This window comes from Arctopsyche grandis, chromosome 6 (assembly GCF_051622035.1).
Source record: "Arctopsyche grandis isolate Sample6627 chromosome 6, ASM5162203v2, whole genome shotgun sequence".
NCBI classification, from domain to species: Eukaryota; Metazoa; Arthropoda; class Insecta; order Trichoptera; family Hydropsychidae; genus Arctopsyche; species Arctopsyche grandis.
The window spans coordinates 24,839,345-24,857,370 of record NC_135360.1 but is presented as its reverse complement, the minus strand read 5'-3'; the positions used below and the strand labels follow the sequence as shown (position 1 = coordinate 24,857,370).

The window sequence follows — 18,026 nt, the reverse complement described above, 5'->3', positions numbered from 1 at the left end:
TCTTCTCGGTCTTGAACTCGGTACTACTAACAGCGAGAAGAAAAATAGATTTTTGATGAAAGCTCTGAAATTTTTTATCGTATTAGCACTTGCCTAACTTTGCTAAAAAATATCCACTGTGATGGACGCCAAGCGTCCAGTTAAAAATATGTGTTTTAAGTTAAAATAGTGGAAAATCTGAGAGGTTGATGATTATAATCTTATATCTTATATACATTGTATATTTATAGGTATATAAAACCGAAGTGGCATCTGTAATTCGTTTCTGATTGGCTGCGGTCAAAGTCGTTTCTGATTGGCTGGATTGGTCAAAGACGTTTGTGATTGGTTGATTGTTAATTTGGTTTGATATTAATTTGTATCGATTCAAATAAATAAAAATAAAAAAACAAATAAAGATATTTTTCATGTTTCGACGGTATTCTCACTACTATACTGCATTTTAATTTACCGAGCGAAGCTGGGTATCACCACTATTACTTATAAAAATTATTTTATCATGTATTAAAATTGACTGCAGCAGAGCCGTCATTCCAAGGCAGATATTATTCTCAGACTGTCTGTTCAGTAGAATTCTCCCCCATCTCTCTACCTTTGCAACTGTGAGGCACATGTACAAGGGGCTTCATGCTAAAATAATTATTTCTGTTGATATTGATCAATATTTTTATTTTGTAATGACATAATTCGAATTATAGAGGTTCGAAGAAGGATACATAAAATATGAAGACCCTGCATTCGGTATATTTGCATAAATAAAATAAAATATGTCCTGGTCACTCGCTATCCATCACAGTGCGGCAAGTGGTAGAAAAAATCGGGTTATATTATGCAGTAGTTTCCAAATTGTAGTACCGATCCGATCGTTGAATTATGAAGTACATATGTATATGTACATTGCACATTTTTTTTAAATGAATTTGATTGGTAATGTGATGATACTCTTTGAATGCTATTTACGTTTCGGAACTGAAAATATAACCTTTGGAATTAAATTTATACAATTAATATATTATAAGGAACTACTCATAATAAAATAATTCATATTTATATTTTCTTAATAGTATGTTTATATCAATGAAAAATTTGACTTATTCACATATATGAATACTTAATAAGGGTAAAATAATATTTTACATAGTATTTCCATATTTTGTACTAAACAATTTTTTATCTGTAAATATCTAAAGTTTAACTCTATGTTATTATGATTTATATGATATTTACGTACTAACATAAAATAATTGGGCCAATATCGATTATGGTTTAAATAGTTAGAAGCTATTCGCATTCCAAAATGGGTTTTCCTGCCTAAATATAATTAAATTCATGTCCAAACTTAAAATCAGATTCATAAATGAACCAGTTTGTTGAGGTAACAACGGTAGCTTTGAATAAAATATTAGTCAACGGAAAAAATCAACCTTATTTCAAACAGAAAACGACGCGTGTATATGTGAGAGAAAAAAGTGTTTAAATAAAGATAAACATTTATAATCCTAAGAACGCCTCACTGAAAAATAAATTAGAACCATTTTGTGCAGGTTCGGCAGCGGCCAACTTCGTGAATAATTGATGCGATGAGTATGAGTTGCCGGGCATCCGGCGAGGGCGAGATGAGAGGGCACACAGAATCCACCACCACCCACCTCTCACCCACACGGACCACCAGCGTCTGAATTCGAACACTGATATATTATAGAGACTTTATGTAGAGGAGGCGGATCCTTGGCCACAATGTTGCGCACAACCAGCTGCCGGTGGGTCCTCAAACTGCTGCTGTGCTTCGGCGCATTCAACTCAGCCTACTGTCGATCCTGGGCCAACCACCAAGACACGACCACCACACCTGTCATTCACTCCACAACCACACCAGCTCCGAAAGATTTCCACAACGATCCGCTGGTCGTAGATTCAACGACGGGTCTAGTCAGAGGTTACGCTAAAACCGTCTTAGGAAGGGAGGTCCATGTCTTCACTGGAATACCCTTCGCAAAACCTCCCGTGGGCTCATTGAGGTTCCGGAAACCAGTCCCAGTAGATCCCTGGCATGGGGTACTGGACGCGACGAACCTACCCAACACTTGCTACCAAGAAAAGTATGAATATTTTCCCGGATTCGAGGGGGAGGAGATGTGGAATCCGAACACGAACATATCTGAAGACTGCTTATACCTAAATATATGGGTACCGCAGAGGTTGAGGATCAGACACCATCAAGATAAACCATTAGTCGATTTGCCCAAAGTACCGGTGCTAGTTTGGATCTATGGTGGAGGATACATGAGCGGAACTACAACGCTCGACATCTACGACGCCGACATCATGGCGGCGACAAGTGACGTTATAGTGGCGTCTATGCAATACAGGGTTGGAGCTTTCGGATTTTTGTACTTGAATAAGTATTTCCCCGAAAATAGTGAAGAAACACCCGGAAACATGGCACTGTGGGATCAAGCTTTGGCTATCAAGTGGATCAAGGCGAATGCTGCTGCTTTCGGAGGTGATCCCGAGTTGATTACATTGTTTGGTGAGTCGGCTGGGGGTGGTAGTGTAAGTTTGCATTTGATTTCGCCGGTGACAAGAGGTCTTGTCAAGAGGGGTATCCTCCAGTCGGGGACCCTTAATGCTCCGTGGAGCTTTATGACCGGTGAGAAGGCCCAGGAGGTGGCTGCTATACTCGTCGATGATTGCGGCTGCAACAGCACTATGCTCGAGGACAATGCAAGTTCTGTGATGGACTGTATGCGAGGTGTAGACGCTAAGACGATATCAGTGCAACAGTGGAATTCTTATACAGGGATTTTAGGTTTTCCATCGGCGCCGACCGTCGATGGCGTGTTCCTGCCAAAGCACCCAGACGAGCTGCTCAAAGAAGGGGACTTCCAAGATTCTGAAATACTCATCGGAAGCAATCAAGATGAAGGTGAGTCAATTTTTTACCCAACTATTAATACACAGTAATTACTTTATAATTTATATGAAATCCATTTTTATATAATTTTTGTTGATTTTCAATTTCTTTTTATATTAAAAACCGTTGATAATTATCTCTATGTACTACATATGTACATACATATATGCTTATGAGTGCAACATTAATCTAGTTAAATTATTTTGATACATTTTATAGAACGGGTGATATTCACGAGAACTTGAATAATAATCGTATCTAATCATGTAATTAAAAGATTATCATATCATATCATATATGTATGTATATAATATCTCTAATTCTGTGTGTCTGTCTGCGATGATGTTCGCTGTACTATAATAGTCATTTTAATTCGACATATGTATGTATGTACGTTACAGTTAAACCACTGCCAACAAAATGTACGAATATATGTAATACGAACATAATAACAAATCAAGAAAAAACATGTATGTACATATATATAAATTTTGCTACGAATGTCTCCTCTAGGGCAATAGTCTCAGAGAATTTAGTGCTATCTATTGAAAATTTATTTAATTAATTAATTTTTCTATTGGTGTTTTATATCGTTTATATATAGATAGGTAGGTAGTTTTACCATTATTTTTTCGTATTAAACCATTAAATATAAATATTAAATTAACAATATTTAAAAGGTATTTGAAAAAATTACGACCGCGTGCGGATCGAACACAGGACCGACACATTTCATTTTTTTTTTAAATTTAATAACTTAATATGCGTATGTGATGATATTTCATCGGGCACAACGCTAGTAAAGATATAATAATGATCATATTAAAGAATTTTCACTGTAATATTTCGAATTGGATTAAATTTGACTAGAATACCTTATTTGAAGTAAATATAATATATGAGTTAATTTATTACTCCATTTAAATTTGCAATAAATTTGTGTAAAATATATTTGGGTTATTTTCAAAGGTACGAAATTTAATGTTTCTAGACAAATTATGTAAGAATTACATTTTATAGATTAGTTTGTTACATGAGAACGATCTCCAAATTGAAGGTTGTCGTAAATTTGATGATTCTTAATTGATTAATTATACTTTAAAGTATAGGAATTTCGTACGCAATTATTTAATTGAAATTATTGTGTGTTCTATATTATTAATGGTCATTTTTCGTGTGTGTTTTTTAATTAACACGAATCAATTTCAATGAATTTTTTAGTGACACTAATTTTATTTTTTGTAATGATCATCTCAAGTTGCATGCTTTCAAATATATTATTCTTGCGTGCAAAGTTGAAAGAGACTCGATAAAAAACGTGTTTCATCATTGTCTTTTCAATTTGTATATTATGTATCTAAACGTTTATAGCGAATCAATATTTTGTAATCGATACTCAAAGGTCGTCAAACCTTCGTTGTTTTTCAAAGGGACATAAACTTCGTAGTAAAATAAAAAGAAATGTAAGACAAATCGCTTTGGAAATGGTTCCTCGTATTTCTTCATTGACCCGATCAAAAATAAAACAAACAAAAAGAACGTCAAAATAAAGACACGTAAATATCAAAGTAGACTCAGACGATAACTTGTCATTGCTTACTGCGACGTGAAATATTCATTTCGATTAATATACTCCACTGAAATCGAAAGTGGATTTTAGAAACAATGTATCTTAAATTTAACGTGAAATGACAGAAGTTCAAATTATCTTTACCGTTAAATATTTAGTTATTAGGTCGATTCAAACGGCTTGAATTATAAAAGGGATTCGCGACACATTATGGTGATTAAACTTGTCAAGCAGAATAAGTAATTAGAACAGGCATCGAGACAAATTGATGAAGATGTCTAAGAATGGAATTGAATATGCATGGAGACAGTCTAATAATTGTTGTCATTCAAATTGACGAATTACGAAAATTTTAGTCGTATAGTCAAACAATAGCATACATATACATATGCATGTGTGTACCGATTTGTCTTTCAATATAACTTAAATTGTATTATATTTTAATGAATAAACTATAAATTTGATGGTTCATAAGTACATATATGTCATATAATAATAGGCTATTGTTAAATTGTCACTCGAGTTAGAACTATGATACAATATTTTGAATGATTCGCACACGTTCATTCTACTGCTGAAATTTATTATGCAAGATACATATGTATGTACATATATATACGCGGCTTTTAAAGAAACATTAGAGCCAGAACCGTCTATTAGAAATCGTTTCGTTTCTAATAATTAATTAATCCGGGACGAAGTAAAAGCCTGTTTTATGATTCGGTAATAACCGAAAAAGGGAAGCCATAAACCATAATTACTTTTTGTTTAACGGCAACAGTTTTATATACGAGGCAACGCTAGTTCTTTCAAGCGACTGGTATTGTTCGAGCACGGGTAAAGTCCGCGTTGAAACTTTTGCCGTTTTTTTGCTTACGAGAACGATTGAATTTAACAACGGGGAAAAATTCTAAGCCGGTTTCCGCTGGAAAGCGCTTTTCCGGCGATTTTTTCCACCAATCGAATCGTAAAATTCATCCAACACCAATGCTATGATTACAATAGACAGCAGCGAAAAGTAGAGCAAAAATACACATATTATATTCTTTTAATCCTATTTTGTAACATACACATGTAAGCTTCAAATTTGACATTATCATTATTAATCATCATCGATGTACACGAATATATGTAGACATATATAATTTTTTTCATATGTTATATTTAATTGGTATTCTGCACCTCAGAAGATTTACTTATTTACTTTTGATCTTACGTTATGTATAATAGGGTCTACGTGACGAGACAGAATGTTAAATTACAGAAAACACAAAGATCGGAAGGCAAAGATCGAAAATCGAAAGATCGTAAGTCGAAAGATCAAAAAAAAAAAATGGTGCATGGTAAACGGTACGTACTCACTTAATTTGCGCGAGCAGGGTACAACAGGAACAAGAGGAACAGGCTTTTCCTCCCGTATTCTGCGCGCGCACATTCCTGTTCCTCTTGTTCCCGTTGTATCCTGCTCGCGCAAATTAAGTGAGTATCTACCGTTTACCATGCACCTTTTTTTTTTGATCTTTCGACTTAAGATCTTTCGATTTTCGATCTTTGCCTTCCGATATTTGCGTTTTCTGTAATTTAACATTCTGTCTCGTCACAGAGACCGGTATAATATATACAAATTTTCATGGGTTTCTCTCAATGACCATTAATTCTTCTTTATGTCTTGCTCTGCATTTTCGGTTATTTATTATCATTTTTCGGATAATTTGGGTCAAGGAAGCCAGAATATGCCATTCGCTAGATTTGATTTTTAAATTTTTTAAAATGCATCCTCAAGATTTAAATGTTCCTCAAAAGTTCTAATTTTCTTGTCTAGTTGTAAAACTTTGAATACGAATGGATAATAGTTTGTCGATGTTAATTTGCAAAAATTTAATTTTTCATCATTTATTATTTCATGTTGAATTTCCAACTGCTAATATTCAATGAATGTTATGTTATCAGATTGATATAGAGGCATTTTCATAATCAAAGTACCATATCGTATGGGTGTCGTAAGACGTGCTTGGAATATACCAAGTTTATACGATCTCAATTATCAATTTGTAAGCTTATCGCGAGTGCTGGAGAGCTCACCGTTCAAATATTTAGAAGATTTTTCGTAGAAGGAGTCTGTTCGCGGCCGGAAGAGTGCTCTTTCGAAAAACAAAATATTTTCCGAAGAGGTCGAGTATTTGTCATAGGCTTCACTACAGCCTCTGTGTGTTTCCCTCTCAGACGCAGACAAAGCTGACGGCAGCGGGAAAGAGCCAACTCTTTTGTTGGGAAAACTTTCTTCTTCAGAAGCGAGAGAGAGAGGGAGAGGAAGAAAATTTCCCGTGATTGCCTCTTGTATGTTATACTTTTCCATTATCGTAGTTGTTTTTTCGAGGGGGACGATTCACCACCCCCGTGGCTTTTTTTCACCTCCACCCCTGCCCTAGAGCCTTTGAACGTTGTTTTCTTTGTTGGTCTGGCTCGCAAGATCCAACATTTTCTTCTATTAACTCTTTAAGTGATCGGCGTCTACCGTTTCTTTTGCAAGGACTTGAAAGGATGCGTCGTGCGTGCTTCGAATATTGCCCGTGGGTCACAACCGAAATTGAAAAGCTACCACTGATCTATGCAATACACAGAAGTGACTTTTTTACCTTTGTAAAAAAAGGTAAAAAAAGAAAAATACATACTGATAAAAACTTTTGCCACCTACTGAAGAATTCCCTAGATAATATTTTATACTAATACATATACATACATATGTATGTATTATAGATTATATAAAATTTACATATATAATATTACATACATACATATATGTATAATATTAAACAATATATAAAATTTGATTCTGCTATTAAATGGAGTGCTTTCAAAATAATTTAGATTTTTTTCAATGGTATCACCAAAATTTTTATTGTAATATTTGACGTAACTCTTTAATATTTTAAAGTGTAAGTGTATTTATTTCTAATTACATAATGTCTTAACAGGAGCTGTAAGTAGTTAAAATAATTAACCGGAGAGAACAATTTTATTTTATTTTTTTTAGTAATTATTGTATTATCTTATTAAAATTTTATATGGAATCAGCGCTACATATTAAATTATGGAACTACATAGCTTCAGCTCAATTTAATTGTGATGATGAGTTTTTTCACATTATTGTGTAGTTAAATAATGCTGGGTATGTCTCTTCGTTTCTTAATGATACTTAATAAAAAGTAATGAATATTAATCAAAAATATTTATTTCATATTTAATATTTTGTAATTTAATATTCTGAAATAAGGTCAAAAATTTATAAGAAACAGAAATTTTCCTCAATTTAAATTTCATTCGCGAAATATATTATTAATCAACTGAAGCAATTCCGTATGAGCTATTTGAATACTTTTCATAATTACAAATTAGATTTTCAATTTAGACAAAATTTAATAGGTCAATAATTATTTCAACTTAAAGTTTGATATGCGTGCAAAATTACACTTAGACACGTCACCACTGCTTAAATACAATTTTTTAATAAACACGTAAACGTATTTTTTTGGTAATTATCACGCTTATAATGTGTATTTTTTACTTTTGATACAATCGTAGGGTATAATTTAGTATTATGCATTATACATATAATACCTACATATGTATGTACATATATAAAGTAATGTGATATGTGGCGATGCGTATACATGTTTTTAATTAAATTATTATCAATATACAATTATATGCATAATAATGAAGTGATTAATTAAATTTAACATCATTCGCAGTTTAATAACCCAGTTTCGATGTCGTTCGTAGACCCTTTAGCCTTGCTCTCGTAGTAAAAGCGTAGACACCCACGCTCTTACTACGAACACGTGGAACCCAGACGTGACTATAGCGATACTCGCTTAGTCGACGTAAAATTAAATAAATTTTAACTCTCTTTACGTAACGATATAAGATTACGTGAAAATTTAAAATAATGCCTGGAGAAGATTTACGACTTGGGATATGTTAATCTCGTAGGCGAAGATAATGTATATACATACATATGTATGTACGTATTTGAATAATATAATTCATATATGTATGTATGTATGCAAACACAGTCTAACGTTATGTTAAACATACAATCGGGTAGTTAGAGGGCAAAGGCGATAACTCTACAGTTTAGCTACATACATTGAATTATTTTTGCAGTTTTGTTTTTCTTATAATATTCTACCATAGCTCATTAGACAAAACATGATATCTAAAACTACATAGGTCCATTTCACGTTGCCACCTCCTAAAACGAGACTTTCGGTTACAGTTTTCATAAAATTAATTGGCTTTTGAGGCTCTCATTTCAAAATTCTGTGCAAATATCAAAAGTGCAAATTTAAGCTGCTCAAAAGAATTTGATCTTTCAGACATTCTTACAAGACCAAATGGGAAGCTGAAAGATTGAGAGAATATGGATGAAAACCTCGAGCTTCTTAAAATTATCCAATTGTAGAAATTTCACTCCCATACATGGGAGGGGGGTGAGAGGAGGATGATTGGCCCTATTGCCCCCTCTCTTGGATTCATCCTTGTATGGAAGCCTCGGGCTTTGAATTCTAAACACCTTCTACAGTAGGTATATGTCATCATCATCATAATTTACAGCCATTCACTATTCACTGCTGGATTAAGATCTCTCTAACACGTTTCCATTCGTCTCTGTTTTGCGCAACTATCATCCATCTCACCCTACAAACTTTTCTATCATCCACCATATTTTTACTCAATTTTATGCACATACTTATTCTATCCACCTATGTACCTCCTCTGCGGCTTTCCTTTCACCTTTTTAAATTCTTTCTGGCACCATTCCAAGACTTCTTTTGTCCACCTTTTGTCTGTTCTTCTGGATACGTGACCCGCTCATTGATATTTCAATCTCTTAACTCTTATCATTATATCAACCACCATTGTCATACTTCTCACGCACGTATCTCTCCTCAATCTGTTTAGCATACAGCGTTCAATACTTCTTTGAATCCACTGGACCATATGCAAAATTCTAGCGTTCAATGCCCAAGTTTCGCATCCATACTGGCAATACAAAATGTTTTATTATTTAGGCTGTTTTGGCAATATAATTTTTACTTTGATTTAAAATCACAAATAGTTACATCAAATTTCGTTGGACGGTACAATGGTAGAAAAAAAATGGAACTTTCAATTTATGTGTTTTACACATAGATACATACATACATATATCGATTTACATAATTATATGATTTTATTTATCCAAATACATATACATACATACATACATGTACATAGATGTGTACTTATATGTACCTAGAAAAGCTGTCAGAACCCATAACTAATAGAAATGCTATCAGTACGTATATATTTAGAAGATGAAACTGAAGTTCTGATACGAAGTTTGCCAGTACAGCGCCGATGGCGATTTTTCAAAAATTTCCGACAACATTGTTGTTCTTTTAGTAACGTTTAAAATGGCTCGGAAACATGGAAGATTATTCCTATCAAACTTTGTTTTTCGCAACGTGCAAAAGTTTCGGAACAGGCAGGAACTGCGAGGTGGTGAGAGGGGATGGTTTAGGGGTGGTCCTCTGCCAGCAGACTCGCCCACACAAGTCGCCTCTCTCGGGGGAATATCCTCTGAGAACCGTTTATTTATTATTTTTTTCAATTTCGCATCCAGGTGACTTTTGCGACACTTTCAGTGAAAACTTCCTCTACAAAATATTCATTGGTTCGAAAATTAAAAATTTTCTATTATTGATAAAAATAATCACTGCTTCCATTTCATTTATCTATTTATTATGATCTATAGTACGTTTAGAAAGCATGATGAGTTAGAAAAATCCTTAAAATAATCATTTTAATTTCAATTAATTTATAATTCAATTCAGAAATAGTATTTTTTTAAATCTTATTTTTTTAGCCTTAATGCAATAATGCTAAACAATGCAAATATTCTCAATAATGCACAATCTGTGAGGTTAATTATTGTAACTAGTTATAAAAATAATTTTATATAATATAAAACAAGTGCGAGAAATGAAACCAATAACGGCTGAATCAGAGCTGTAATTTCAAGGCGGATATCATTCTACCACTGACCGTTGAGCATGGCGTACTGAATTCCCCTCTCAATCGCATCTGTGAGGCACGTGTACAAGGGGCTTCCCGTGAAAATAATTATTTATGTTAATATTGACCAATGTTTTTATTTCGTAATGGCATAATTCGAATCATGGAGTTTTTGATGATGCATATATAAAATAAGAAGACCCTGCATTTAGTATATTTAAAGAAATAAAATAAAATACAAGTTCTGGTCACTCACTATCCATCACAGTGTGGCATGTGTATATCATAGAAAAATTCAAAAAAAGTCAAAAACCAATAAGTACGTTCCGTTGTAGTTTTTTTCCGTTGAAATTTGTACTTTTTAACCTTGAATCTGTAATTTAATTATAAAAAAAGAATACATTTAAAGTGGTGACAATGGCTAACTTCCACTTTATTTTTTTCGCGGACGACATTTTCACGTTTTATGCGTAAATAACTCTGACGTTAAATAAACCGCGAGTTGTGGTTAATTGATGTGAAATTAAATTAAACTCCTCCGTATTGTTGGGAGACTTTTTGCACAGCGCAAAATTATACCGCTGTCGAGTTGAATTTTTCGAAAAATGTTAAAATACACATGATATGTACATATATATATTGTATAGTGACTTTCGTTTCGAAATGTTAAAATTTACACTAATATATTATGTATCAAAGTGGAAATTTCCCGGTATGGATGTTAAAATCTGCAATTTTAATATTTGAAGACAATCATAAAAGAGTGACGAAGTTACTTTGTTAAGAGTTTGTTTGATTAGTAAACTTTGTCGGGTGTTCGCATTTGCAATGAAAGCTCGCGAATTATCTATGAATACTTAAATCACTAAAGTTTGCCCGTTTCAACTTTTGATTAATCATCCGCGAAAATATAATTTATCTAATTCAATTTCAATACAAATGCTATTGAATATATTCGTGCTGTAACCCGAAAGATAGCATAAACCTTATAAGAAAGACTCTCTTTGCCGATTTATCTATGTACTATTTTTTCCCGCAGTTATATCTCATTTTTCGGATGTAAGGCGATGCATATTTTATGCGATGCGATGTATGTTTGTAGCTCAAAGATATTCTGCTTTAGCTTAAAAATAGAGAAGCAATCGTCGGAGCTTTCGTCTGAAGAGAGCTTAATTCGATTGAATGCGGAACTTGCGTTTCACCTAGCCCACCTACACAGACGGTAATAATAAAACTTTTCAATGGAATCGTCGCTCAAGTAATTTTATCTTAATCGAGTTTGTTTTAATTTTGCTTTATATTTCTTCGTTTTTTTTTCTTTTCATTTGTACTTTTTTATATTCTCTCTCATCTCTCTTTAAATCCACAACTTCGGGTCGGAATTGACAAAGTTTAAAATTTCATTATTGAATTTTGTAAATTCAAAAATATTTCCTTTCAAATAATCGTTTGACTTCGGATCGTGACGAGCTTATCAATATCTAATATATAATTTTGATTGAGACTTTGTATATATGTATATTTTGATTTTTTGATTTTTAAATGCTTTTTATTATTACGAAATTATGTTCACAATACATCTTATATCTATTTTAATAGCTACTGATCTACTGATCATTTTATATTTTACAATTCAATTTAATTTGGTTAGTAATCATAGTATTATATTATTCTAATGTTAATGTACAGCATAATAGGAAAAAGAGCTCAACAACCTATTTAAAATTCTTATAAATGCTCATATATAATACATCTAATACATAATATTAATTAAAGACTCTAAAGTCGATGACCTAAAGCAGATTATGTGTAGGTATATATGTATGTATAACCTTCGTTGGGAGCTTTGTAAACAAGTCAAAGTTTCCATGACGATATGGGGACGGGGAACGGGGTGAGCTGGGGGCGAAAGCCCAGGGGGGCGCCGGAGGCGCAGGCCAAGGGAGGCGCCGGGGGCGAAGGCCCGGAGGGGCGCCGAGAGCGAAGGCCTGGAGGGGCCGCCGGATTCTGGTATAATCTAATATATAATTTCGAAAGAGACTTTGTATGTATGTAACTATCGTTGGTTCGTAGAATCCGTGACGTTAAATTTAATAAAACAAAAACAAAACTATTCAAATAAATTTGAATAAAACAAAACTATTCAAATAAATTGTTAACTATAAGATTGACCATTTTTAAGTGGTTTATATTACAAATTCCGAGCAAAGCCGGGTAAAACCACTAGTATTCTATAAAACAAAAAATAATAATATAGTACATAAAAAATAATAATACACAATAAAGTATAATTTAGGTTTTCTACCTACTATCAAATGCATACATACATACATAATGTACGGTTAAATAAGATTGATTTGACATGATTTGATTATTATTATTTTGATATAAGTACATACATATGATATATACAAATAAAAATTTTTCATACAAAAATATTTTCATTTAATAATTTTTGTTTGTTTCAGGAACTTATTTTATGCTTTACGACTTCATAGACTACTTCGAGAAAGATGGTCCAAGTTCTCTACAACGAGATAAATTTTTGGACATAGTTGATACTATTTTCAAAAATATGTCCAGGATAAGAAGAGACGCTATAGTATTTCAGGTATTTATTACATGCAATATAATCTATTACAGCGTTGATTTAATATATGTATAAGATTATATGAAATCTTAAATATGCATGTATAATGCAATTGCCGGTGCGATTTTCGTACTTTAAACTTCAAAAAGTTGAAATCTTTCACAAATGAGTATCCACAAATTTCATAATATTGTCGATGCTATCTATCGTTTGCTTAATTTTATCGCCGAACGGAGAAAGTAGATAGCATTTTAGAGGCGAACAGACGATTTGTGGATAATGTGGCATTTGTTCCAGTACTTGAGGAAGGAATTGTTACGGAACAACCGGTAACGGTCAAAGTTTCGCAACTTTCTCATTAGAAGTTAATTATAAGGGAAACTTTGACGATTTCAGCGTTCGAAAGGAGACCAGTTTCGACACGAGTGAGAATTTGTTGAAGTTTCACGGAGCGTTGGGCAAAGTCTCCTCTAGGCACTCAAAAACTACATAGACATACATATGTACATATGTTTATAATCCAACGTTAAAAATATTTTGATAATCGTCAATTTTTACACAGAAAACAAAATTTGTCATTCAATATGAACTCGTACGAAAATTAGATTGGGATTCAATAAGATTTTCATCATATATTTGACGAAAATTCCGTTAAGGCTAAATTCCACACATCGGAAAAATTTTGAATATTTTTTCCCTTCCCAAAAGTGTACATGCTACTTTTATATTGGTTTAAATAAAAAATTCGGGTGTGACCAACCCATGACTTTATCTATGTATTTGAGGAATATAAGAAAGTCACAAAACAAAATTCTATATTGAAACGTAAAGACACATTCACACATACCGGCAGCATTATGAAATACTAATAGTTAAGACAGCATTTTTGATACAAATTGAGCGCAAATGTATGGAAAGTTGCACAAGACAAAAGTTCTACTTCCGGTTGTCAGATTTTGTTCAGATTTTTTTAATTATTAAAATCACTATCAGTGCTATACAAATTAAATATCAAGAAAATAAAAATAGTTTAAAAGGTCAAAATAAAATAATGAAATATTGTGTTAAAAAAATACTACTTCTACTACGACTAAAAATACTACGAATTCTGACTAAAATATTATCAGATCTAAGTTAGTACATAAAGAATACAAATATAAATTTTCAGCTTAATACGTTCGGGGGTGTGGATAGAGTAGTGGGCACAACATTTTTGAAAAAAAATACTAGTTCCGGTTTACGAATTATGACCAAAACCTTATCAGCTCTAATTACATAAAGAATACAAATATAAATTTCCCGCTTGATACATTCAGGGGTGTGGACAGAATAGTGGCCACAACATTTTTGACCTTTCTAAGAGGAAAAAGTCTAACTTCCGGTTTAATAAATTTAGTGATTTTATTTTATTTTCATCACATTGATACTAGAATTATACTTGAATTTTTTCGTGACAAGCACACATGTTGAAGGGATCAAAAAAAATAGTGGAAGAAAAATCGAACAAGAGTTAACTGCCACTTAACGGTTGATGGATGCTTACTAAATTTTATAAATAACTTGGTATTAAACTTAAACTTCTAGATATGAAATTTCAGTTCAATAAACCAAAAGAATTCTGAGAAAAACATAAAAAACTTCGATTATCTAGAGTAAAAGTACTACTGTCGGTTCAGATAAAAATATAAGATTATAAATATTATTATTTCTATTATATGTAAAAAAAATTCAGTCCGATTTAGTTAGTGGTTTGGGAGATAATTGAATTCAAAAACATAAAAAAATTAGATCATGAAAACGTGATCAGTGATTGATTCTGAGTTCGAATCAGTTAAAATCTCGAGTTCGAATTTTCGCATGATCACAAAACTTCATCTATTGTTACTACGTACATACATAGATGAAGTAAAAACACGTTTGCCACGAACTCTAAGCAATATAATAGTATAGTATAAAGTAAATTATATAATACATTCTATATTTTAATTTGATTGCAGTATACGAATTGGGAGGAGATTTCAGATGGTTTTCTGAATCAGAAAATGATTGCTGATATTGTCGGGGACTACTTCTTCATTTGTCCAACGAATCATTTCGCCGAAGTGATGTCTGCAGCCGGTCTGAGGGTCTACTATTATTTTTTCACTCATGTGAGTATTATTCATTAATTTTTAACTGTTAATTTGACATTTGAATCTCAGTGGAGCCGTTAAATGAGATTGAAAATTTTGGGCTGAATTTCAAAGGCGAAATTTTTGTATGTGTACTCACGCCTAAAACAATGTGTGAATGTAATGGGAAAAAGCTACGTTTCAGATTAACGTCATCCTTACGAAACTGATCACGTAACGCTGAGATATGTATTCATATTTTCATACGAATAAATGAAAAACGGAAAAATGCGTTGCTACGCGAAAACAGAATGTATTATGCTTGCCGAAATGTTATATAAATGATAAATACATTATATTATATGTACATATGTATATGTACGTGTGATAAACGATGACGAAGAAAAGGCTTTATAAATATTGTACGCATTCTCAAATTGGTTCAACGCAAGATTCTTTTGCCGTCTGGCAACAATCGCTCTGCAATTACTTTTTATCGTTGCGAAACTTTTCCGACGATAGCGTGTTTTCCGAACGAAAAATTTTCCGCAAAGTTTTCGTCCCGATTCGTGCGAAATTTTCAAACGCGCATTTTCTCTTCGCATCCTTGTTTTATCTCGTGTTTTTCCGTAGGTCGTCGTTGAGAATTCAGAAATGTGATTTGTCATATTCGACATTATAACATTCGAAATTGGACTCCGTTTCTCCATCAAATAAATATCTGATATATGTCAAGCAATTGCTGATTCGAGAATTGAATTACTGTAAATAGAAAACGAAAACATACACCCACATTACATTGTCAAATATTGCCGTATTCAAAAAATAATAAAAGTAAACAATCATTCCTACACGTTTTTCACGTCAACCTTTTCGATATTAAATATAAAATTCAATATAAACAAGTTTAATACCATTCAGTAATAGAAGAAAAAAATGCTTATCTTTGAATACATTTGCGCTAAAAAGCAGTACCTCAATTACTAATCGTGTTCGTAAGCATTTTCATGTCTGCAACTCGTATTTTGCTTGCAATCTAGACACTTATCTTACATGAAAATGCAAATTATCAAGAAGCGTACTTTGTATTCACTACTCAAAGCTAAGAAATCCATCTTTCATACGCTTTTAGTTCATTAACTCCGAAATTTTATATGCACATACTTGAATTCTATCAAAATTACACAAAATAAACTGTAACGAGACCAATGATTTGTGAACCGTACAAATAAAGATAAGTACTAAATAAGATGAAAGCGCAAGATTAAGCATAATACGTACACGTACATATGTACATAGGTATAAACATAAATAAATATCTAATTTCTAGATAATATATATTATAATTTCTTTGTTTATGTTTCAAATATATGACCTTTGAAATCAAGATCGCATTAAAGATTGTTCTGAAATTGGAATAATCAATAATCCACATTACTATTGTTTGTGCGTATTTACTGTTGACACATTTTATCGCATTCTTTATACGTATATCATCGCATTCTTTATACGTATATAACACATATATCATCAGTATATTGAAATATGATCATAAATTTATCAAACCTTTACTTAAATGTGTGAAAATAAGAAATGATGATTAGCACCATTAGCGATTATATTATCTAACCTTAATACGTGTGTATTTATAGTAAAAAATGGCATATAAAAATAACGAATGACCTTAAGAAAATAACAATTTTTTGCTAAAGATAGGCTCGTTGTTATCTGAAATGAACAAGACCTGGTTTATTTTCGTGGAGTAATTTGGAACACATATCAATTGGATTCGGACAGTGATCGAGTTAATAATTGAAAAGCCCGACATTTCGCCGTTATCATTAGGAATGACTAATATGTTTCATATGTACATACATACTAGAAAATGTATCATTGTACTTATGTATATACATGGTACTTGGCACATAATAAGTAACGTTCAATTTTCAGTGTGATGTTGCATGTACATATATCACATGGAGTTTTATTTTTCTGAAGTAGCTCTATGTATCGCCGTTTAAGATTATGACTAAACGAGCATAAGAATGACGTGTTGCCGCGTTTCGCCCATAAAAAACGATAAGCCATGAAAAGTCACCCAGCTTCCCTATACGAGTACATACACATCTTCTTGCTGAGATCGGCTCCTCTTCTATTCTTTTCCGAACCGCGGAAAAAATCCCGTCACGGTTGGAGGATACTTGAGAAATAATTTATGTTCGTCGGGAATACGGAAAATTTGCTCACCGCGCTTACGCCATTGGCGAAAGCTCCCCGCAGCTTGTGCTGTCATATTAGGGAAAAGCTTTTTCTCTAGTGTCACAAAGCTGCGACGTCATAAATCTTTTTCCTACTAGTTTGAGCTTTCCGTTTATTTTTCGTATTTTTTTTTGTACACCGACTGAAATAAATCTGTCTATTGGATTTTCATAGTGGCGAAGTATACACGCCACGCTCATTACAAAAATACACCCCAATACAAAATATTATGATATTTTATACATACATACATATGTTTATAGTAAATTGCGGTTGACTTGAGTTAATTCTTGAATAACAATACGCATTGTGGCGACCGAAGGTCGCGCAAATATATTTTCCACTTATATGTGTAATATATACGACGTATAAGGGTTAATGGCTTGACAATTTTCCGCTTATTGTGGTAACATATTTTGGTAGATTAAGCCATTATATGGCGATATTTCGGGAAAACTGATTTGCAAAAGACCTAATTTTTTATGAAATAAGTTAACTTATTTTGTACTTTTAATTTTATAT

At 32.6% G+C, this 18,026-nt stretch overlaps 1 protein-coding gene and 1 long non-coding RNA gene across 3 annotated transcripts in view; one reads left to right on the top strand and one right to left on the bottom strand.

Moving 5' to 3' along the window:
* LOC143912976 (uncharacterized) overlaps positions 1 to 18,026 on the bottom strand; it is a 100,494-nt gene that overhangs the window by 37,028 nt on the left and 45,440 nt on the right. The window lies entirely within an intron of this gene.
* LOC143912975 (acetylcholinesterase-like) overlaps positions 1,545 to 18,026 on the top strand; it is a 70,353-nt gene continuing 53,871 nt past the window's right edge. The window contains exons 1-3 of one of the 2 annotated variants that reach the window (XM_077432456.1): positions 1,545 to 2,926; positions 13,013 to 13,155; positions 15,132 to 15,284. In XM_077432456.1, the coding sequence (XP_077288582.1) occupies positions 1,738 to 2,926; positions 13,013 to 13,155; positions 15,132 to 15,284 (1,485 nt within the window). In that variant the 5' untranslated portion in view covers positions 1,545 to 1,737. The remainder of the gene's footprint in view (positions 2,927 to 13,012; positions 13,156 to 15,131; positions 15,285 to 18,026) is intronic. The other variant, XM_077432458.1, reaches the window with a different exon arrangement.